Source organism: Prenolepis imparis, unplaced genomic scaffold (assembly GCF_030444845.1).
Source record: "Prenolepis imparis isolate NDT839.2.m4 unplaced genomic scaffold, iyPreImpa1.0 SCAF_4, whole genome shotgun sequence".
Lineage (NCBI taxonomy): Eukaryota > Metazoa > Arthropoda > Insecta > Hymenoptera > Formicidae > Prenolepis > Prenolepis imparis.
The window spans coordinates 6,449,358-6,473,788 of record NW_028141162.1 but is presented as its reverse complement, the minus strand read 5'-3'; the positions used below and the strand labels follow the sequence as shown (position 1 = coordinate 6,473,788).

The 24,431-nt window shown below is 28.7% G+C and overlaps 3 protein-coding genes and 1 long non-coding RNA gene across 6 annotated transcripts in view; 2 read left to right on the top strand and 2 right to left on the bottom strand.

Moving 5' to 3' along the window:
* The first annotated feature begins 977 nt into the window (after positions 1-977).
* Yl (Putative vitellogenin receptor yl) lies at positions 978-13,154 on the top strand. 3 transcript variants are annotated; one of them, XM_083035790.1, is made up of 32 exons: positions 978-1,146; positions 1,860-1,926; positions 2,127-2,275; positions 2,866-3,006; positions 3,116-3,224; positions 3,332-3,463; positions 3,681-3,812; positions 3,882-4,004; positions 4,084-4,299; positions 4,850-5,018; positions 5,213-5,411; positions 5,503-5,694; positions 5,794-5,914; positions 6,092-6,235; positions 6,346-6,598; positions 6,743-6,903; positions 7,121-7,270; positions 7,352-7,482; positions 7,671-7,795; positions 8,091-8,284; positions 8,424-8,614; positions 8,899-9,143; positions 9,352-9,659; positions 9,948-10,187; positions 10,245-10,397; positions 10,596-10,741; positions 10,808-10,899; positions 11,064-11,301; positions 11,443-11,620; positions 11,805-12,099; positions 12,220-12,349; positions 12,572-13,154. In XM_083035790.1, exons 2-32 carry the CDS (start codon positions 1,863-1,865, stop codon positions 12,683-12,685), a joined length of 5,235 nt encoding a protein of 1,744 aa, XP_082891916.1. In that variant the 5' UTR covers positions 978-1,146; positions 1,860-1,862; the 3' UTR covers positions 12,686-13,154. The 3 variants fall into 3 exon arrangements, with proteins under 3 accessions (XP_082891916.1, XP_082891914.1, XP_082891915.1); XM_083035788.1 differs by having other exon boundaries at positions 6,701-6,903; XM_083035789.1 differs by having other exon boundaries at positions 979-1,146; positions 6,701-6,903; positions 12,223-12,349; positions 12,572-13,153.
* Positions 13,155-13,519: 365 nt separating this feature from the next.
* LOC145935449 (neurophysin 1-like) lies at positions 13,520-14,540 on the bottom strand. The gene is made up of 3 exons (XM_083036820.1): positions 14,378-14,540; positions 13,853-14,057; positions 13,520-13,678 (listed from the first exon to the last, which is right to left on the bottom strand). The coding sequence occupies exons 1-3, from the start codon at positions 14,501-14,503 to the stop codon at positions 13,557-13,559; spliced, it is 453 nt and encodes a 150-aa protein (XP_082892946.1). The 5' UTR covers positions 14,504-14,540; the 3' UTR covers positions 13,520-13,556.
* A 1,519-nt stretch (positions 14,541-16,059) lies between these two features.
* Ir76b (Ionotropic receptor 76b) lies at positions 16,060-23,909 on the bottom strand. Its single transcript, XM_083036815.1, has 9 exons — positions 23,654-23,909; positions 23,118-23,191; positions 19,387-19,563; positions 18,964-19,190; positions 18,771-18,880; positions 18,263-18,456; positions 17,685-17,793; positions 17,416-17,605; positions 16,060-17,194 (listed from the first exon to the last, which is right to left on the bottom strand). The coding sequence occupies exons 1-9, from the start codon at positions 23,724-23,726 to the stop codon at positions 16,657-16,659; spliced, it is 1,692 nt and encodes a 563-aa protein (XP_082892941.1). The 5' UTR covers positions 23,727-23,909; the 3' UTR covers positions 16,060-16,656.
* LOC145935450 (uncharacterized) overlaps positions 18,932-24,431 on the top strand; it is a 30,140-nt gene continuing 24,640 nt past the window's right edge. Inside the window, exons 1-3 of the long non-coding RNA XR_014425226.1 lie at positions 18,932-19,162; positions 22,090-22,328; positions 22,439-22,480. This is a non-coding gene — a long non-coding RNA (uncharacterized LOC145935450). The remainder of the gene's footprint in view (positions 19,163-22,089; positions 22,329-22,438; positions 22,481-24,431) is intronic.

Below are 24,431 nucleotides of genomic sequence, written 5' to 3'. Positions count from 1 at the left end.
TGTATAGCTCTGCTGCGTCTTATAAAAAATTTCGATTCAAAGTTTCGTAAGTTCTATTATATTATTTTTTTGCTTGTTTTAATTTATCTAATTGTTGTCATTATTGTTCGTTTTTCAAGGTTTTTCAAAATTTTGTAATTGTAATTTTTTTTATTATTTTGTAAATTTTTTTATATATTAAAAATTATAATAATATAAATGTTACAATTATACCTAGCGGCTAAAAAGATCCAAAAAATTGATGTTAGGCCTTATTACATTTCGTAATATAAAATCATCTTCATTTCTCTAAGAAACGTAAGACAGTTTATATTGTCACACTGCTAAAAAAAGAATTGCTGACATGAGACAATACACATAATGTTTGAAATGGTACCATTAAGAGTATCTCATTAAGATCTCATTAAGATGATTATGATATATTTATATGCCCTGATGACTGTGATTAAGTAATTATATATTTATGCCAAATATATTTAAAAAAACTAAGTTTCTATCTAAAAGAAAGTATTAAATAATTTTAAGTTTTTGAAAATGTTTAAATGTCAAGGCCTTATCATACTATCATAGTTTAATAAGACTCAAAGTAGTTCTTTTTAATGTTTATTTCAATAAGAATTATTGATTTTTGTACGTTTTTTTTTTTTATTTAAAATAAAACAAAATTCAACTAACAATATCTTTTCATTATAATTTATTAATTTACTGAAATAAATCATTTTTTATTAAAGTATGCCTTATTTGCCTTCAATATCTTATTCCAAAATTTTTATATATTTTTATATTTTCATATATCCAGCCAATATCTGAGAAGAAATATCTAGTAGAATTAATACATTAAAGATATTTTGCCATGTCGAATCTGTTTACATGAAATTTCTGTAACTTTCTTATATGTGGTCGACGACGACCTTTAGTCTTGATAATACACAGGTAGTGGAAACAAGGATCTGAAGGAACCTTAAATATTTGGAGCAATCGTCTCAGAATCGATTCGTACAGTGTCGCGATCGGGTCGTCTCTTCTCTTCCTCGCATAAATCAAGAGACACGACAGTGTCTCGTGCCAAGTACGCGCAAGCAACATCACGCGCAATAATAAATACGAGCTTTACATGTGTACATATAAGCAGTTTCATTTATCGTGGTGAGTTTTTTTCAAGATACGTTTTTTTCTTATTGAATTATGTTGCATCTTCGCCTTTTCCTCAAATATAAGTATTTCAAATGGTATATACATATTTTATAGTGTATACTATTTATAATATTTTAATTAATTCAATTATTTATGAAAGATATATTGTGATATTTAACTAATATATAAGACAATATATTAAAATACTTGAAAAATAATATGCTATTTAAATAAATATGTAACTGTACAATAATATTAAGTTGACTCTAATATATATATATATATATATATATATATATATATAGACACACACACACACACACACATATTCCACATTATAATACTTCGATTTATTAATTTATACTTTATAATTTATTTTAAGAAAATTATTTAAAAGTATTTGAAATTTAATTAAGTCAATATAATTCAAATTAAACTATTTGTATTTCGTCTACATTTTATATTTGTGACAAGTAGAATGTTATATCGAGAAAACATTGTAGGATGTAAATATTGTTATGATATTTACGATATTCTTGAACTTCTAACTAACAATAAGCGAGTTGTGTACTATTTACAACAGCTACTTATATTTCGATTCTACTTTTATTTCAAAGATTTAATATGCGCATGTTCAAAGAACTCAGTGAAATAATAATTGGAAAAATAACAAATAAAATCTAATTTATTTTATCACACAATAATACTGACGCTTTCTTTTGCAGATAATGCCACGTATTGTGAGTCTGCTACTTATATATAGCTCCTTGTATTTTTATTCTTATAGCAATGGTAGGCTAATATTCCAATATTTATAAAAATATCTATTTATGAATAAATTTTTAAAATAGATTTTTGTGTTCAAAAAACGATTATAACACATGTATTATAAATTAAATTTGCAGTTGATTAAATTGAATTATTTACTTATTATTTTTTTTAAATTTATTTTTTTTAATTAATAACATGAAATTTTTGTCAATAATGCATAGGCTTCTTGTTTGACAACACATTTCGAAAATGCGCGAAACCTGATTGGTTTCGGTGTCATGATGGCGAATGCGTACCATTTACATTTGAATGCGATGGAAGTAGAGATTGTAACGATGGATCGGATGAAGATAACTGCGAAGACTTTACTGTGAGTATTAAACAACTCACAAGAATTCTATTTTTTGTCAATCACCTTCCAATTCTTATCTATTTTGAATTTGTGAAGACGCTTTTTAAGCTACCATGTAGTGTGGATAGCTTTTATCTCTTACTTGCAATTAGATTACATATGTATTTTTAATATATGTGTGTGTGTGTGTGTGTGTGTGTGTCACAATCTCTTATCTTAAAATTTGAAACATTTCCAAAAAAATCTTTATCTTTTTACCTACAAATCATATATTTGTCTGATCATACTTTCTATCCAAAAATATAATAAGATCTATTCAAAGATCTTTTCAAATATTTTGCAATAATAACTATATATTTTGAGAAAAATGTCGTTATTTTTTTACAAGTAGGAATCTCAATTTTTGTTATCAGCTTTATTTGTTGGTAAAGTTACATTTATAGTATAAAATTCGCTTCAATTATATGCCCGAATAAAACTTAGTAAAAAAAAAAATTAGTATTATATATATTTTCTATATTTTCATTGATTTAATGTCACGATATGTCACATATAAATACATAAATACGGACACAACATCAAGTAAAATAGTTTTTTTATACTTTCAGCTAACATACCCTCACAATATAATATGTGCCACAAATGAATTCAAATGTAAAAATAAACATTGTATACCGGAAGGGAAGTTTTGTGACGCAGTAAAAGATTGTACAGATGGAAGCGACGAATATGATGGTTGCGTGAATAAGGTGATTAAATCGGCGTCATTTTTTGTACATTATCATATAGCACTTATTCATTTTTGTCGTATTTATTTCGCATAACAATATATTTGTAAATTTATTTTTATCGCGACAGTTAAATTGCGATGATAAATTTCGATGCAACGACAAACATTGTGTAAGAAAAAATTGGGTTTGTGACGGTAGAGACGATTGTCCCGATGGCAGCGATGAATGGAATTGCGGTAATTTGATTAAAAAAATATAAATTATTGATGATAACAATAGAATACAAAAATTATGTCTTGCTATATTCAAAAGAAAATTTGTTTAAATGCTGTATTGTTTTTAGCCAATAAAACGTTATCCACAAGTGAATGCGCATACAATCGATTCTTATGTAAAAATCAACGATGCGTATCTTTTGATGTAGTATGTAACGAAAAGGATGACTGTGGTGATGGATCAGACGAAGGTGTCGGTTGTGAGTATCCTATATTAATATTAATTTAATTATTAGTATTTTAATTATTGTATTGTCTTTTTATTACAATGCATTTTAATTATTTTAACCTAATACGCATTTTAATTATTAAAACCTAATACGTATAATATCTCTTAACACTTATTCTGATATAATCTGTATGCGCAATTTGTTATAAAAATTCATATAAATTAATTTTTAAAATTTTTTCTTTCAGGTAAATCTAGTTGCAATGTAACTTCAATGGCAAAATGCAGTTACCGCTGCAAACAAACACCTAACGGACCTGTATGTATCTGCAAACCGGGTTATGTTATTAATCATAACATAAATAATTACACATGTATAGGTAAATTTTTGGAAAAAGCAATAATTGTACGCGGATTACAGGGAGGATTATTTAACAATTTTTTTATAGATATCGACGAGTGTCAGATTTATGGCAAATGCGATCAAGGATGCGTGAATACGGCAGGATCGTATACATGTACCTGTGAAACAGGTTACATTCTGCAAGACGATAAAACATGCAAAGCAGATGGTAAGCTAATCTGCAAGTATAATTAATAAAACAGATATTAATTTATATTAGATTTTATAAAAGTGCTATTTTTTTTAAGGTGGCGAAGCTACGTTGGTATTCTCTACAAAAACGGAAATTCGTGCAGTATATCTCGAATCAAAAATATACTTTACAGCCGCTGCAAACTTGAGTCAGGCCGTCGCTGTCGCTCTAGACGAAGATTACTTATATTGTTCGACTGCTACTGAAAGCAATGTCCAAACGATTGAAAAAGGCATTATTGGAAGAAAACACGAAGCCATCGTTACGGCAGGTGAGCGTCTATTTAATGATATTTATAAATAATTACAGTCTTTGCGAAAAGAATTCGCAGAAATAATATTACAATATATACTATCTCGTTGATTCTCTTCACAGAATAAAATAAAGAATATAAGTATTTTATTTATTAACTCAAATTATATTTTAATTAACAAATTAACATCTTATTAATATTTTTTAACAGAAATCAGCTGATTAAAGAATTAATTTGCTAATTAATTTTTAAAATAACATGTTATAAAAATTAAAATAATGTTTTAAATATGTTATAAAATATTAATTATTATAAAATATAAAATAGTAGTATGTTATAAATAATATGTTATAGTGCCTTATCTGTAATTAATTTTTATAACACATTTTTATTTTAAAATTTAATTAGCAAATTAATACTTTAATCAGCTGATTTCTGTCAAAAAATATTAATCAAGTTTAAACAAACTTTATATAAAAATATCATTCTTTTTATGTAAAATCGAGGAATGGCGCGCTTGTGTTGTTCTATAGTGTTTTAATTTTTGGATATTTTTCTCGTAAATAAGGTTTGCACTCAGTAACGGGGATAGCCGTGGATTGGATTACGGGTAACATATATTTCACAGATGAAGGTAACAAACATATCGGGGTTTGTAATACTAACGGCACATACTGTACTATATTAATTAGTGAGCAATCTAAACCGACTGCAATCGCTCTGTTACCAACCAACGGGTAAATATTATATATTTCTCGTAAAAATTATATATTCAAATTTCTATTGCGCATAGACAATAAATTGCATATAAATATATAAATGAATATATAAATAAACTTGAAAAAATAAAAACTTATTAATACAACAATATTAAGCATGTATCTATATTTATATCATATTATTATATTATTACATGTTTCTGTATTTACAGAATAATGTTTTGGACCGATCTTGACATCCCACATATTAGAATGGCTGGGATGGATGGCAAAGACAGTAGTTTATTTATCACTGAAAATATAGAATGGCCCACCAGTATAACTATTGATTATCCGAATAATCGATTATATTGGTTAGATAGCAAGGCAAATATAATCGAATCAGTACGCTTAGACGGCACCGATCGAAGAGTTAGCGTTTATATTTTTTTTCTTATTATATGATATTTTTAGATACAATTAAGATTATAACAAAAGACAATTGTAATTTAATTATCCGCAGATCGTATTGGGCGATATAATAAAAAGTCCATTTTCCTTGGCGATTTTCGAAAATAAACTATACTGGAGTGATTGGCAAGACAATACGATACAATCCTGCGATAAGTTTTCCGGAAAGAATTGGCAAATCGTAAGTCGAGCAGACGTTACACCTTATGGCATACATATAGAGCATTCGGCCTTAAGACCCAAGGTATGCAAAATGTTATTTTTACTGTTACTTTTGTATTGTAACAAAATCGACGCTTCAAATCGTTTGGATTTGTTGAATTATCGTTCAATTTAATTTCAGATTCCAAACCCGTGTCACCCTAATCCATGCTCTCAATTATGCATGTTGAATCGGAATAATAGTTATACGTGCGGCTGTACCGTAGACAAAGAATTAAAAGCCGACAATCATACGTGTCGAGGTAAATTGCTAAAAAATCTGCAATTAAGCAAAAATGCTAGATTTTTAACATTAACATATTAATATTGATATAATATATCTATATACACATATAAAACATTATATTAATGTTAACGAATCTTCACTATTACTAAGGTTCTATGCATCTGTTTTCAAATTAACATAAATACAATTTCAGACGCGAAAAAGAAGCAGCGCTTTATTATCATCACGGAACATCTATTTATAGATTATTTTCATGAATTTTTGGGAAAGCCAAAAGCGACTTCGAGCAGTACCTTATTAAGACATATAACTGCAGCAACTTACGATCCGCTTACTGGTAACTTATAAGATTCTTATGGCAGAGAATTGCTACTTTACAAAGAATATTACGAATGTTTTGTCCAACTTTTATATTAACTCTTTCTTTTACAATTAAAACTTATTTAGGTACTATACTTGCAAGCGATAAGCGTACAAATCATATCATTCGTTACAATCCGAATAATGGCGTTATCAAGCAACTTATATCATTCGAAAATAAAATATTGGGAGGAATGGCGTTCGATCATATTGGTAATAACTTATATTTGTCGAATAAAGAAGCCAGAACTGTCGAAGTGTTTAGTTTGACAACTATATCGAAGACGGTTTTTTACTTTAAGGATCAACCTTGCGATATTGCTTTGGTACCTGAAGAAGGGTATAGTATTTCATTAATTATACTTACAATTAAACCGATCATCAGCATTTTAATAAAAAACAGTGACAATATTAATATATAATATAATGTTCTATATTGTAGCATAATGTTCATCGTATTTCAATACGGAACATTTTTTCGCAGTTATCGCTTAGAAAAAATGAAAATGAATGGAATCGGCCCGGGAACTTTAGTGAAAAAGTATTTTATGGGTCCGATAATATCGTTACACTATGACAGAGATAAAGAGACACTTTTTTCGATTGATCAAAACTCTGGTTATATCACATCATATAAAGCTGAAGGTTCGCATTTTAGCTCTTTTTATAAACATTTATTTCTTGAACTTCTTTAAGCCTTGTAAATTTTATGTGCAAATATATACATATGTACATATTTTATTAACAATTTTGATAGATTATATTTTACATTGTAAAAATCATATTTTTTGTGTATAATATTTAATTATAAAAGAACAAGTTTTTTCAATTATCGTGAAAATAACAATCTTCGAATCTTCAGATCAATACCTTCTTCGTACCGGATTAGAAAAACCCGTGAGTCTTACAACCGCCGGAGACAATATATTCTGGACGCAACGCAATTCTAATTTATTATATTGGACAGATTATAAAAATATTGTTCACACGCATCATCAGCAAGTTGCACTCCGTGAGTTTATTTAATGTTTTAGCGTGAAAGAATATGCATATACATGTGTAGAATGATTAATCAGTATAATGAACTTTGTAGGTCTGCCTATAAGCGTAGAAACTCCGCTTGTAATAGCTTTGCAAAATATTGTTACCCACGAGGAGCACGCTTGTCAGAAAAATAATGGAAATTGCTCAGATGTGTGTTTACCTTCTTCCGCTAGTTCATTTGTAAGTGTACATACAAACTTCAGATGATGCAACCATGTGTCAGATATTCGACGCGATGCAAATATCTTATATACATATATATAATTAAAACATCGTTATTTTGATATGTCATTTCATCCATTTGACACGATACGAGTTGTCAGAAAAAAAAAATTTACTCTGATATTTTACGCGATTACTACTTTCAGATCTGTGCTTGTCCTCCTCAAAAGATGTTAAGCGCGAACAATCGTACATGCACTTTGCAATCTGCGTGTCCTACCGATGAGATCAAATGCAGCGAACATGATGTCTGTATAAAGCGACAGCAATGGTGAGTTTAACCGACTTTTCTGCATATATAGTCTATAAGTAAATTAAAATAGTAAGCTGTGCAGATTATTCGAAAACTTGCATTTTCTGATACATTTAATTGATGTGATTAACGGTTTGTGACTGATAAGTTATTCGCGAAGTTATTCATAAAATATGCTATCTTGAATCTCAAATATATATCTCATATTATTTTGAACCAAGAAAGATTTTTAGTAGCTTCTGTTTTTAATAGATTATAACGTGTGTAAATGTTGTTTTACAATGTTTTACATTTTTAAATTCGTTATATTTAGGTGCGATAACAACATAGACTGTCCGAATGGTGAAGATGAAATGAACGACTGCGACGAGAGTGGCACTTGCGGACTAGGTAAATTCATGTGTAAAGATGGCACGTGCATCAGTTCGAAGGATCGTTGCAATTTTAATTACGAATGCCCTGATAAATCCGACGAGGAGGATTGCCCTACGCTACAATGCCGCAACGGTAATTAAAGATATAAGATACCACGACAAATTAATTAGATCTGAATAAATTTGCGATCTTTTCCTTTGAGAATGCGTCGACTTTATTATAACTATACTCGTACAGTCGTTTATTTATTTCTGCTAATATTCATATTTAGATGAATTCCAATGTCGAGATGGAACTTGCATATCGAGTTCCTTGGAATGTGATGGGTACAGTGATTGTCTCGATTTCTCCGATGAAATAAATAATCATTGTAGGGATAGACAGCGTACATGTCCACTGAATAAATTTATGTGTAATAATACAAGAAATTGCATACCAAAGGAATGGGAATGCGATGGAGAGGTGAGTTATAATTATATTTATTATATGTTTAGTATGCAATTATTATGGTAATTCAATTTATTCATCATTTTTCATTTTATGAGAATAATTTTGAATAATGATTGTCATTAATTTGCTTTTAGTTTTTAAAGTATAAAAAAATTATTGTGAGAACAAAATGAAAAACAAAAACACATTGAAATATCTAATTTTTTAAATCAGAATTAATTTTAAAGTTTATTAGATCGATTAGTCTATTCGCAATATAATGTCATTTTATATAATCTCACGTATTTGTACTTAAGCGAGATTGCGCGGATGGATCGGATGAAGTCAGGGATGAATGCAAGAACGTGAACATTTGTGGCGACGGAAGATTCAAGTGCCACAATGGTCGTTGCATATCTTCTTCACTGAAGTGCAATGGTATCAACGATTGCGGCGATGAGACCGACGAGAGACATTGTTTGAACGAAAAACCTGGCAATAATTGTACCGAAGATAAATATTTATGCTTCAACACTGATATATGTCTTCCGAAGAAAGTAAGGTGAGTTATTCTTTTAAACTATGTCTATTATAGATTATTGATGCAAGTAATTCACACGCAAATATTAAAATATTTATATGTTCGTCGATTCGCACACAAGATCATTTTCATTTCTAAATATATTTTTAATTTTAAGTGACAAACTTTGCTGTGCAAACTATCGTAGAGACTTTTTCTGACTTTTACACAATTGTATAATATTAAACAGATGCAACGGTGTCCAAGACTGCCCAAAAAACGACGACGAGCACCATTGCGCGTACTGTTTCAAGGACGAATTTGCCTGCGACAATCAGAGATGTATTCCGCAGAGCTGGGTATGTGACAAAACTGATGATTGCGGCGACAAATCAGACGAGAAGGATTGTAGCGGTAATAAGTGGGTAAACGTCAATGTCAACACGTCGAATGTATGTGAAAACTATAAGTGCACTATGGGCACTTGTCTGCCATTCAGCAAAGTATGCGATGGCATCCGAGACTGTCCGGACAACAGTGATGAAAATGGAAAATGTTGTATGTAGCTATTAATCTTTGTTGTGCTATTAAAACTCTCTATTCTTGTAAAAATGCTCTTAAAAAATTTAGTAAAATATGTAGAGCATTTTTATTTAAAAAAAATTTTTAAATTTAAGAAGCTTAAAATAAACTTTTCTTTATTTTGAAGATTTATAGAAAAATAATTGCGCGGAGATAATTTACTTTGATACTACTAGAGAGAGAAAAAGATAATTTAAAAATTAAAAAAAATATTTATTATAAATTAACGCGCATTTTTACGATGTATGATTTTTTTATCCGCAGCAAGCTCTTGTGCGCACAATAATGTCTGCAAGGATCTGTGTTACAAGACACCGCTTGGAGGAGTTTGCGGTTGTCAAACAGGATATCGTTTAGCCGCCGATATGGTGTCATGTGATGATGTAAATGAATGCGAGTTCGATGTTTGCTCGCAGATTTGTCGAAACATCCCAGGCTCCTTTCAGTGTTCATGTTACGATGGATATGTTATTCGCAACGATAGGGTTTCTTGCAAAGCTATTGGTAAGTAATTGCAGTTTAAAGCTTGAAGCAATGAATGTAAATGTTGATTGTCTCTAGGACCGCCAATGGAATTAATTACCGTTACCGATAATGACATCAGAAAAATATCGTCAAATTTACTCTCAATTGAAGTGATCCATTCGTTAATGGGCTTAAGCGTAACTGGTTTCGACGTAAACGCACTCGATAATGCTATTTATTGGAGTAACGGTTAGTCATTACATCTAAATTTAACTTACTATAAATATTAATTATTAATATACAATGCATTTATTAAAAGAATATATAAATGTCCTCATAAGAGATTTTCAGAAGCAATCTAATTAGAAACAAAATTAGAAGCATCTTCTAAAGATTTGTGTGCAAATGTGTGTTGTTTGAATAAATGAATAGGAAAAATAATTGCAGATGAATTGGGCACTATTAATTCGCTGCACATTAAAACGAACGAATTAACCATATTTAAGAATATCGGGAATCCGGGAGTACTTACAGTCGATTGGATTACTAATAATATCTATTTTAATGATAATGATCGTCCAAATATAATTAAGGTATATTTCTCATTTTAATATCAAATAAATGCGAGTACTTTGAATTAATTTATTTATTTATTAAAGGTATGCAACTCGAAGCAACAAAACTGTGCGATTATCGTTAAAATTGAAGGTGTGGCAAAAGTATCGTCTCTCAGAATCGATTCAAAAAATAGGTATTTTTTTACTCTGTTTGCCAATTTACTATCTTATTATCTTTATGTTAATCTTTACCATTTTTTTTTATTTGATAGAAATTACAGAGAACAGTAAAATGCTACATAATAACGTCATCGTTAGAAAATATCACTACAAAAATCGAAATTGCTTAATGTTACAGATGTTTATTCTGGAGTCAAACTACATGGCAAGTGCATGATAAACCGTTCAGTGAAATATATCGGACAGATATGATGGGTGCCAACATGAAGATAATCGGTTTTCGGAATATAGGCGTCGTAAGTGGAATGGCAATTGATCATGTAAAATCCAGATTATATTGGTCGGACAGTTTCCGCAAAACCATCGAATCATCTAATTTGGATGGAAGTCAACGAAGCACGCTTTTAAATACAGATGTACGTCAATAAGTATCATTATTTTTAACAAGAATACTTTTTATATACATAATACATAAAAAAGCGCAACTACATCTTGTGTGTAAAACGCATAAATGTATTAAATATTTTTCTCTAACAAAATATTTTTTGATCTTATAGATGCATCAACCGTTAAGTATTAGCATTTTTGAAAATTCGCTTTATTGGTTAATGGGTTCGAACGGTCAATTGCAAAAGTGTAAACTGTACGGCAATAAATCGTGCGAAATAATGGATATAGGTCCGAACAATATTCACAAGCATTTCTCCATTCTACATATTTCCATACATCCTCTCGGTAAGTATAGATGAATGTCTAAAAACGGATTATTAAAATGATTTTCTTGATGGTCTGTTAAATTTTGTATGTCGACATTTAATCGTAATAGGCGCAAACAAATTATATTTTATTATTTTATTTTATTACATATTTTATTATTATATAAAAATTATATTTATTATATTATGTATTTATTTAATAGTTGAGAATCTTTGTGAAAAGCTAAATTGCAACTATATGTGCGTTTTAAAAGCTAATAATGCAACATGCATTTGTCAAGATGGGAAACCGATAACACCTAATAGCACTTGCACGGAAGTGCGTACGAATGATGCAATGAAATTCATTATAAGACGCACCAACAACTCAAGAATCCGAAGTCACAATAGAATTTATACCATAACAATTGTTACATTATTGGTTGTTGTTTCGTTATTGTGCATTTATTACTACTACCAAAAAAGGAAATTAAAGTTAAAAACATTAAATAATCTCAAGTACGTCCGAACTTATTCGATCGTTTCGAACATAATATATATTCGTAATATTATTCATATAAAAATTATTGTGTAAAAATTATATACAGATATGGCACGATATAATATGATTATTTCCAGCAGCATTCGCTTTCAAAATCCATCATACGATCGAAGAGATGAGGTTGCGGTAACACTTAATTCTATAATTCCACATGTATGTCCCGGACAGCATGAATACGCTAATCCTATTGATGATAATTTATTAGAGGTAAAAATAGAACAACAACCATATTACATTTAAGTATGGCATTATTTTTTCTAACTGTATGATGTATGCTGGTACATCTATATTTAATTATATGATACAACATTTCTATATATAATTATGCAAATGATATAACTGTACAAAATAACTGTTGATTACGACTAACTTAAACAAAATTATTTAGATAAATTATTGCAAATTTAAATATTCAATATTCTCTTATAGGCTGCGATGGAAAGTAGTGCAAAGAGATCAGAACAAAATTCGTGTCAATCGGAAAATGAAAATGAAGAGAAACAACAAAATGCGTGTTTAATTTCTTTTACACGATCGAAATAATTCAATCAAAATCAAATAAAATTAAAAATTAAAATAAATCATAGTTGAAATTAAAAAATGTCGTTTATACGACAATAGAAGTCAATAGAATCTCTTAATGGTTGATATTATGAATATCAAAACACTGTGTCAATAAACATGTTTAATGTTATGTATATAGATATATATAAAATATTAATAATATATTTGCGCGTTGTGTGTATTTCAAATACACTTAATTATCGTACGATATCAGTATGGTTTATATAGATATAATTTTAAATTTACATGGCTTTTGGTCTAAATATTGCTATTCTGCTTTTAGTTAAACACACGAAAAAATATGTTATATAAAGTATTTTTGAAATTCATTAATTTTGATAAACGATTGTCTTTACATATTCCATTTTAAAATATACATTACATTTAAATGTGGTTATTCAATTATACAATTAAACTATTATTTTTAAATAGAGCTAAATACTGTCAAAAAGAATCTGTACATATATTTATATCAATACACATATATATATTTATATCACACATATATTATTTGTTATTACATACATATGTTAGAAAAAAATATTCTATTACTCAAAACTTTATAGTATATATATATAAACATTCAAATTTAATTCTGTATTAAATTGCTTAGCATTATCACGTAATTAATATTTTTTTAATTTTTGGGCTATAATTTAACAAGTACATAAAAAATATCCTTCAAAAAAATTATGTATTTCTTAAAAAATACAAAAAAAAAAACAAATCTTGCAGGTAATTAATAATTCCGTGTTTTTTAATTAATTATTTTTATTATTTGTTTTATGTCGTTAGCACAATATATAAGTTGAAACACCAAAGTGATAAGCAAAAACTATTAAATTTTACATTATTGAAGTATTTCACTAGAGATTTCATTGCCTGGGAATATCACATTTAAATCAGTATCAAGTTTGCGATCATTGGCAACAACATCAGAAATTTTGCACGATGTATCCATATAGCAGGATTCTAAATAAAATAATAATTGTATAAAACATAATTAAGTAAATATATATATTGCATGATATTTACTATATAAATATTCTTTACATATACAAATATTTTTTATATATAAAATATAAATATTGTTTGAAAAATAATGAATTATTTTTCTTTCAGGTTTAATTTTTGCTTTATGCCTACCTTGCGAACAGCAAATACCGTTTGTAGCGCATCGCGCTGTATTTCCACGACACATTGCATATCCAGCAACACAGGGCTTAGTATATAGGCTTTCTTTTCTGCAACGGTATGTTTCAGGTGTTCCTATGAAGCAGCCGATATTAAGACCACAGCAGATGTGAGGTCCGAAACATTGACCCAGATGATTGGGACCACAGGAGGGACACTGAATTTAAAGAATATTATATGATTTATCGATTATAACAGAATCGTACGTATAAATATAAATGGTAAAAATCTCAGAAATTTCGAATGTGTTTATATAAATAAATATTTTAAAAATTAAAAAGATAAATAGAAAATTAGAAAATCAATATATACATTAAGATTGTTTTATAATATGTAGATATGAAAATATAATTTTCTACGTGTGATAGAGCATTTTGATAGATTTGTTAGATATTTGTCTTCAAAGTAATCGCTATATGTATATAGTTTATTTAACTCTAAAGAAAATTTTATAATATATATATATTTAAAATTTACTTCTCGTATGACAGTTGTCAAAGAAGGAGCAATATCACCCCTCTTTCCACCACGTGGACAATTTGTAATTAAACAAGCGTAACTCAGGAAAATCAAACTCGCAAAAATGACAAGCTCTTTTGGCATCCTGAGCAAACTTTGACGGTGTTTCGAGAGATAGTATACCAACCATAGATTGAAAAAATACTGCTGTGCTCGAAGAGATCCGTCGATTATTTATATCATTGAATTTCTTCGCATTTAAAATTCTTGTTGAGTATTTTTGATATTCTCACTTCATAATGTAGCACTCTAAAGATTATGGAAATTTTATTTCTATGCGAGAATAATAATATCTAATAAGATGCCATTTATTGTTGCGAAAGCTTACTTTTCACTTTTCTCTCTTTATAAAATAAAATTTGAATAAAAAATACAGAAAAATTAGTGTGAATTATATCAACGAATAAAATAAAGAATAGTTAATGACCTAAATAACATGTATTATATTTGTATGCATAATAAATGCGAAATAATCTCTCTTCTTTTTGTACTTTTTTCCACATTTTATTTATTGAAAACTATAGCTTTTACAACAATAAAGCTGCATCTTATTAAATATTTATTTTATTCATGTGCGCATAAGAATAAGATTTCAATGATTTTTATGAATGGGAATATTTTCAAATTTCAAGACAAGTTTCAGGACAAGTTTCAGCGCCAGCTTTGGCGGTGACGGGTACGTGAATTAAGCTGCGCGTCTTGCAACTGGCGATTCAAAGCGAGTAACGCATCGCGAGTGTGCGCGTAGATGAAGAATAAATGTATAGAAAATCGGGATCAAAAGCAAGTTCTGCTAGCTCGATAGATTACTTTTTGGTAAGCCTCTTTTCTCTTTCATTATTCCAGAATGGAGAAAGTTTAATTTTCTCATAAATCTCAAGCTAAACCGCGAATCGCATACGATGATCAAACGGCATCAAACAGCAAACGTGCACTTAACCTTACTTCACAAACCTTTCAACACAATTAGAAGAAAAAAATCTTTGCCTTTCATTCTCATTTAATTTCTTAATATAGTCGTATGTTCTAATCAATATATATATATTTTTGTTGATGTTCTTGAAATTTTCTGCTTGCTTTGATTTTTATATTAAAATTTATATGATTAATTATTTACAGATACTCTGGCTGATGTTTAAAGGTGTAATAGTCATTGCAGAAATTTGATGAAATTGACGAAAAATCAACAGTGGTGAGTGATAAATATATTAATATCTTCAAAACATTTTATTATTTTATGTTGCAAATAGTTGCAACGGCCTATTTATACATTATAGTTGTAAATTATTTATTGCTTCTGCTTAGAAAAATATAAAACAAAGAAACATATATTTTAGAAAAATTCAAAATAATTTTAATAAATTAATGAGAGATTTTTAAATACATTACAATATTGTCCTTCTAATATATGTATAAATAATTTAATATTTAAACAAATTAATTTTATTTTTGCTGCTGCTTGATTAAATAAACGCTGCTAATTAAGTAAATTAAATCAATTTAACAGAAAAACAGCTTTTAACATAAAATAAAAAATAGTATATAAAAACTATATTATAAATTTATAAATTTTATATAAATATTTTTATATCAATCATAAATACTTAAACAACAATCTTATCAATTTACTAACTACCTGAATATGACAATTATATTTTTATAATAATTAAACATTCTACATTTTTTCTATGCATGTTTTTCTTGATTATTTCCTCTTCAAATTCTTTTATTTATCCTTTACAAATCTTTTTCCTTCTTTTTCTTCTGAAATTCTTCTAAATTAATCTTTCTTATAAAAACTTCTTTATTTATTCACCATTTCGCGTGCTTCTTTTCTCAAATTCTTTTTCTTCAATTATTTTTCTGCAGTTTTCATCGACTTCATATTTTCCTCAATTCTTTCTATTCCATTTATTCTATTCAAATTTGTTTCTTCTATCTTTCTTCTTCTTTAATCATTGTAAATTAATTTCCTTTATAAATCACTCTCTTCTTCCTTATTTATAAATAAAATTTAAAAAACTCGTTTTTGCAAAACATTGTAATTATTTAGATAAAATAGAATATCATATTTGATATGATACATTATTTGAAATGATGCATTAGATTGTTTGGTGTTAAGCGGGAGGGAACTATATAATTTTCAGCATACAAAGTGCGACACTTGTATGATTAAAATTTCTCATTTTGTAATAAATTTACAATTAATTTCCTATTGTATAATGATTATATAACACTTAAGTCCTTTTTCTCTGCTGTGCCGTATATTGAAATAGAAACGCAGATGGTGTACGAATTGGTATTAATCTTTGATTGCCGTAGCGATCTATCACGACGTAATAATCGCGTCCGTTAATATTATGTTTCTTTCCTGGAGCAAAATCGTATGAGTTATTCTGATACAGCGGTCGCGGACTTATTTTTTGCAAATTAATCCGTTTGTCGAATAAGTTATTCTTCATGGTGTAAACCAATTGCGGGGTCACAGATTCCTTCGATCTTTGTTTCCACTTGCAAAAGAGCGTGTAATCGCACCATTTGCCACTCTTTTTCCATCGTTTATAGAAGTTCATCGTACATTTGATCAGCCATTCGAGAATGAAAATTATCATCGCGATTATATAACCAGCGACCACTACTTTGAAGGTCAGAGACAGATCGGAAAACGACAATTGTCTTTCGGTGGATCGAAGATCCAACGGGCATGTTTGCGCTAGTGGTAGATCCTTTAATTTTTCACGCTTTATTATGCCGGATTCCACTAAAGCCATCAATCTAAAACGTATTGAGAGACATTAATTGAAGCACATTGTTGAAAAAAATTGAGGCAATTCCAAGATTTGCGTAAATTATACGAGTTATTTGATCAGATTTCAAAGACTATTGTAAGAATATATATATTAGACATCAACAATTAGAAGTATTTATCTTTATAGTGATTATTTAAATTAAGAAGTTTGTTTATGAATTTTTTGATATGAAAATTCGATGCTTACTCTTTATTGAATGGTTCCACCAAGGTAGAATTTAAGGGAAAGGCGAATGCTTTATTAGTAACGAGGATCGTACCGGGCATAATAACGTATGTACATCTTTTCTGATGTAACATATGTTTGCGCGTTTTGTTGATATAATCCGCGAATATTAGGCTTCGAAGATAATGAGTGTCCCCAAGAAACAATCTGTCTACAAGTTAATATATATCATATTTTTATTTAGCATTAACGCATGCTTCGAGATCTATTGCAATTGTTCATATACTTACTCTTGTCCACAGCGTTGAAAATAGATTTAACCGGATATTCATACGATGTGATATAGTGGCCTCTCCATTTTACAGTGTTTAACAAATTCAAGTCATCGTCGCTAGTATGCTGAAAATATTAAAAATGTTAAAATGCGCGTGCATTTAGGTAACTATTTTTAAAAGACTAAATTTTGCTAGTTATATGTAATAGAATAACGCTCATAGCTGATGATTTAAATGAAAATAATAATAAAAAATATTATATTGAGGCAAGCAAGCGTTCCAAAGAAATAAATGATCCAAAAAAACTTAATAACAGATAGCGACATTTAAATATTATTTTAATTTGCTTGAACAAGCACATTTTTAAAAAAATTCATTTTTAAAAAGATGTTTTTTTTTTGTTCAATTTGTAGTAATTTTAAGTGTCATCATCTGTTGCAAATTTTTTGAATCGCTTATTTTTTTGGAACGTTTGCTCGCCACAATATAATATTTCTAAAGATTAATCTAGTAGTCATAAACATTATTTAGCTAAATTGATGAAAAAAGAGATTTTTTGTGAAAACTTGGCCGCTCTTTGCAAAAAGACTCACTTGAGAAAGCATAAAATCGATAGTGCGTCCTTTATAAGTGACCCATTGATAATCTTTGCGCACTATATCTTGCAAGTTGTTAATTGGCAAGGTAAACTGTGGTCTTGTGAGAAACGCAGTAAGATTCGCCGTATAGAAGGATGTCAGTATTAAAATGAATATCCACCATGTGGCGAAAAGAATTCGTGTCGAGTCTGTAATCAGCATGGATTCATTTGATAACATATGATAATAATATAATATAGTGAGAGCATATATGTATAGCATTCTCCACACTACATTTGTCATTTTCATGTTATTATGAAAAATTATATGCTGTCATAATATATTCATATAAGAGTTAAATAACGATTATATGTGCAATTATGTGCAAATGCAAATTACTGCAAATTAGAATTGCCGTTCACCGTAAATATGCGTTGTAACTCCTAAGAGAATACAAACGTCAGACATATACAAATGATATAATAATTGAGATCTTTTCATTTAAAAACGCATGATCGCATACCTGTAATCGCAAGTATAGTCGATCCTTGCTTCAACAAGGAGCTGTACACAAACCATACGCAAGAGAACAAACTAAAATTCTCCGAGTCCGGTTGTTTCCACAATTTCGCCCTAGAAAACATTGATAATATTAAGAACAGCTGTTTTAAAATACATCTTTTGTGTTTGCAGGTTCTTCGCAACTCTCGACGAACCTGAGCGTAGCAAAAACATAGATTATGGGTCCTACGAAGAGCACCGAAGTGAGTACCAATAGCCAAACAGTGTGATCGAATGGTGCGAGCAATCCCGAACCAGTTGCCGATTCTTGCGGTCGCTTCATCAACACCGTTACTTCGCTTTCGTCCAAAGCTGTGCTGAACGTGCAATACTTCCGCAATTCCGGCAAAAGAGGTAAGAAAGCCACCGCCATGTCCACCTTCTGTTTGAATAGGAAACTGTATTTATATTTTCGTTCCTCGTCTTTAGACGTCAATATTGCTCGTTCAATTAATTCTTTTAGCGGAAATTTAATTTACATTCTATTATGCATAAAGAAGATCGTTAGAATAATTCGCTAATTAATAAATAAAAGTGAAAAGATATAATTTAATAATAACTGAGGAAGAATATCTTACCTTCTCATAAAGTAAACTTAATATTCCATTTCGACTGTTGCCTAGTATATGCTGCTTAGGCGGTACGATAGTATATGTGAAATTTAATTTGGAACTAAGTAGTTCGAGCAAGTAAAACGCGTAGCCTTTTCCCACCCACGTTCCATTTTCTTGCACTAATCCGGAAAACGGCATGTCCTATAACAATTCTCACAATCGACATTCACATATATAGCTTAGGATAAATATAAAATTGCTATTTTTATAAAATTTAATAATCGTTATATTGAATATTAAAGAGAGAGATGAAAATTTTCTAAAATTCTACGAGAAAAAATTCGACGAATTATATTTATATAACATTCGTTATTTTATAAGAGTCGTATAATTATCTTTTATTATTATCTAATATTATAATATATTATTTAATATTATCATAAAAAGGTAGGGAGATCGCACTCAAGATTGATTTAACGATTGATCTAGCTCTCCTAACTGATACATATGATATCATTATCAAATCTCATAATGATGCCTCTAAACGCTATTTCAATTATTATCTTTGCACGTTGTCATAGTATTATGGTCGTTTCGTGCATGGTTAATTGCATATACTCAACTTAAACGTTTGTACATTTTAACGTTTGATGAGCTACACGAACACGTTAATAAGTCATGAAGATTGCAAGATGAGCGATATATCAGAAAATATACATTCATATATATATATTTTTCCCCCTGGCAAACCTAACGCAATACTTATTAGCCACGATACTTACGTAATATAACAGCTCTAATAATATGCTTACTCGATTAGCGTTCTTTGTTGACCACGTCACGCAAAACACGCGATGCCATTATTAGAAAAGTACTATTTAACTTCCGACTATGTGAAATGTTTCAAAGATAAACAAGTCTACTTAAAAAAAAACGTTTAGAGAAATTAGGAACTAATTATTGAATTAAATATATTTAATGCTCAACAGAAATCAAATTTTTCAAAATTAAAAAGAAATAAATTTGGCCGTTCAAAACTGAACGCTTCATATATGTAGTTGGCACGATAATTATTTTAATACTTTCTGTGTACCAAACATATTCTAAATTATGTGAATATTCTGTTAGAAAATTTTACATTACAAGAATATGATGTAGATAAATTCTAACGCGTATATCTTAAAACAAAAGAGATAAACGAAGAAATGAGGATTATATAATTGATATTTTTATTATCTCTTTTTTTTTTTTTTTTTTTTTTTTTTACAATTACAACGCCTTATTTTTTACGTTTACGTCATTATTCTGTCTGATTTGTTATAATAATATATGTATAAAGTATAATATTAATATAATTTTCTTTTAAACGTCATCGCATTTATGTATTATTTAGCATGACTGTATTAGTTAGAAGAACACTAATATAATTACAATAAAAAGCATAGAATGCATAATGCATTTCCACGGCAAAATTAGATTCTCGTTACTGGAGGATACAATTCATGTGTAAAGTATTGACGATTTTATGTCGCGTGTTTTTGTAATTCTGAGTTTTTCACATCGTCAATATAGAAAAGTAGGACATTTTATCAGTGATCAATAAATCATGTGACGGATTGTCACTTGAAATATGACATAGTGATGGGTACTTTTTTCATGAATAGTTTTTTATATATATTATTCAGTGTAATTCTTCTTTAATGTACGCGAAATATACGTATGTGCGTATTAAGTAATATTTGAAATAGAATTAATTAATATTTACTTAATTAATCTATTTTTTATTTTCTCAATATTATAATAACTAAAATTATGAAAAAGAAATATTGAAGAAGATAAATTTAATATCAATAATTATATGATTAATAGAGAGAGATCTTTAATACTTGACAAGCACATAATTGCAGTCATGCATAATCATAAAAAAATGCATAGGCTATTTCACTGCGTAATAAAGATGCAATATATATATTTTCTGATAGGAATGTCATACCATGACATTCTTATCGTTCATCACAAAGTGAAATCGTAAAGATGTGCACTTAGTACGCCATGTGTGAACGGCGCAATAAAATAAGATATTCCATAGTACACATATATACACTTACATATTTTTTCGCTCTATAAAAATGTATAATACACTTATATATTCGCACTATAAAATGTTAATCACTTGCCAATTGATAACTAGAATTATTTATTTGATTATTTAATTCAATTTTGAATCAATTCTTGATTTTGATAATGCGTAAAATTTGTAATACTAGAACAACACAGTTATAAAAATTAAAATAATAATATATTTTAAATAATATGTTATAATACTTTGAACTCAATTAATATTTTTGACAGAAATCAGCTGATAACTGTCAAAAATATTAATCGAGTTTAAGGAATTATAATATATTATTTAAAATTTCGCTTTATTAATATTTTTTGACAGAAATCAGCTGATTGAAGCGTTAATTTGCTAATTAATTTTTGAAGTAATAATATATTATAAAAATTAAAATAATAATATGTTTTAAATACTATGTTATAATACTTTAAACTCAATTAATATTTTTGACAGTTATCAGCTGATTTCTGTCAAAAAATATTAATAAATTGAAAATTTGTTCATTAAATATTCTAGCTTACACATTTATATTTATATTGTGTATGTGTATGTTATAATGCGAAATAATAAGATTATTCTAATACATGTATGTATTTTATTTGTTACAGGTAACATTGTGATACACAGTGCGATTCACGCGTCGTGTCGGGAGTGCCGTGTAAAGTGTCGCGCGTCGGGAGTGCCGTGTAAAGTTTCGCGTGTCGAGAGTGCCGTGTAAAGTGTCGGACAATCGCAATTATTCGTGTTTTCGCGAGTGTCGTGAATGCTATGAAGAAGCAATGACGGTCGACCAAGAGAGGAGGAGGAGGCCCGTGGAGGCATCGGGCGACAGCGGGGCAACTGTGAGGTATGCAAAATAAAAACATTTTTTCCAAACTGCATTGTTTATGACTATGAGATATTTGACACACACACACACACATATGTATATACATAATTTGAATAATTTGTTTTCAGATCAATGTGCTGTGTACTACAACTCCGCTATTGTACGTATCGGTGAGTGAGCAACTGTTTATTTTATAACATTTATAAAGCGGTAATGGGGGTGTACATAATATGTTGAAAATATAAAAATAGTAACATGTTTTAAATAATATGTTTTAATTAATATCTTTTATCCGCGATTAATATTTTATAAATATAAAATTAGATATATGGCAGAATAATTGCCATATATGTCGATTAAAATTAAATTGTTTAAATACTTCTCTGCTTAGTAAACTAAAAAGTGTGACACTATTTTACAAATTTTTAAAGAAAATGTTGATATATACATATATACAACATAAATTACGTCGATGCAAATAATGTTATATTTGTCTCTGTTATATCACATTTTATATCACTCTCCTTTGATGTAGCTAAACATTATTTTGGCTTCACATAAAGTGGACAGCAAAAATTTGTTTATTATTCGCTTTGTTATTCTTTAATTATATATATCCGAATATATATATACACGTATGTATATGTATAAAGTAATTTACATATCTTGAAATATGTGCAAACAATCACAACAAGAATTTTTTTATTAATTAATTTTATTTTTTTTTAAATTAAATTAATTATATGTATTATTATAAATGTTACTTTTTACTTTAATCATACACACGATTACAAGTATTAAACTTACATCCCATGATGTTATTTTCATTTCTGGAGGTATCGCTTTCTCCATAGAGCTTCGTTCGTCAGTTGTCGTAACATCTGAAAACATAATATTGTCTTTCAAAAAATTGAGGATAATGATACGTCAAATCGTATGAAATGTTTCTTTCTACCTTTTAATCAAGCTTTAACAGTTTTACTTTTCAAATATTAAATTCCTAGTTTTAACGTTAAAATTATGATTACTCAACAAAGAATAAAAATGTTGAATTTACTTACATTTTTTTTATTTATATTTATTTTATTAGAATTTATTGTTTAAAGAGGAAGATTTTTATAAAATTTTTTATTTGTTGTCAATTTTTATATTTTATTGCGTATATATATTTAATCTACTTCTTACATGTGCATGTTTAACGACATGTTTTGTGTGCATTTAAAAGAAGAATTATAGTAGACTAAAATAAAGAATAAAATTTTATAAATATACATATATATATATAAATTTTTATAAAAATTAATTAATTAAATATAATTAAATTTTCTTAACAAAAAACTTACTTTGTCCGTAAATGCTGTGATAACACGTTGTGAGTATAAGCGTGCCAAGTAAAAATTGTTGGAAATTGTACATTCTTCAACGGTGTCTCCGCACTACATTTTATTCGCGCATTTTGATCAACAAATCTTCTCCCGCGACCGGAAATGCTTCGTATAATGTGGCATAACTAGTAGCCAGGTGAATCGATACTGACACTCGTCTAGTCATTCTGACCCGGACGACAGCAACGTAGTGACGAGCCGTTTTATGTCAGCGTGTCACGCGACGTTAAAGGTGTCTCCGTTGAAGGGGGAAAAAAAGTTAACAGAAAAGCACGTCGTTCTATACGCGCGGGTGCCGTCAACCCTCTTAATACATACATCCACATGGTCATCTTGTCAGAGATTTTATTGGTTTGCAGAAGTTGACGAAGTGCTCTTTTTCACCAAAATCTAAATCGCCTCTTTGACTTTTTTTCATTGATCGTGAAAATAAGGCGCGATAATCAACATACAAGTCTTTTTTATTTGTTTTTAATGATGTAGTAACCGATAAAATTATATCTTGCATTATATGTGTGTGTTTTTGACAAATAGAAAAATTTGATAATTCAATGCTATATGTGTTCTGCAAGATTATTATTACATTTGTTATTGTTGTTAAACTTTCTTATTATGTATCTGAATTCTTTCAAAATAGTCAAATATGCTATATCTTCGTTTTATATGAAATTGATTAATAGATATCTTCCTCTTAAGATCTTTAGTATGCGAGTAATAGATAAATGTGGATGAGAAA

Bases quoted from the DNA above. Each gene is read 5' to 3' on its own strand.
- Ir76b (XM_083036815.1), bottom strand. From the start codon at position 23,726: ATGTACAATTTCCAACAATTTTTACTTGGCACGCTTATACTCACAACG. The intron at 19,191-19,386 runs GTAAGATATTCT...CTATTCAAACAG, and splicing joins TAAGTTTACTTTATGAGAAG to AAGGTGGACATGGCGGTGGC. The intron at 17,794-18,262 runs GTGAGTCTTTTT...TAATATTTTCAG, and splicing joins TCGATTTTATGCTTTCTCAA to CATACTAGCGACGATGACTT.
- LOC145935449 (XM_083036820.1), bottom strand. From the start codon at position 14,503: ATGCCAAAAGAGCTTGTCATTTTTGCGAGTTTGATTTTCCTGAGTTAC. The intron at 14,058-14,377 runs GTAAATTTTAAA...CTTTAAATTCAG, and splicing joins TGACAACTGTCATACGAGAA to TGTCCCTCCTGTGGTCCCAA. The intron at 13,679-13,852 runs GTAGGCATAAAG...TATTTTATTTAG, and splicing joins CGGTATTTGCTGTTCGCAAG to AATCCTGCTATATGGATACA.
- Yl (XM_083035788.1), top strand. From the start codon at position 1,863: ATGCCACGTATTGTGAGTCTGCTACTTATATATAGCTCCTTGTATTTT. The intron at 6,599-6,700 runs GTATAGTATTTC...TCTATATTGTAG, and splicing joins GCTTTGGTACCTGAAGAAGG to CATAATGTTCATCGTATTTC. The intron at 7,271-7,351 runs GTGAGTTTATTT...TGAACTTTGTAG, and splicing joins TCATCAGCAAGTTGCACTCC to GTCTGCCTATAAGCGTAGAA.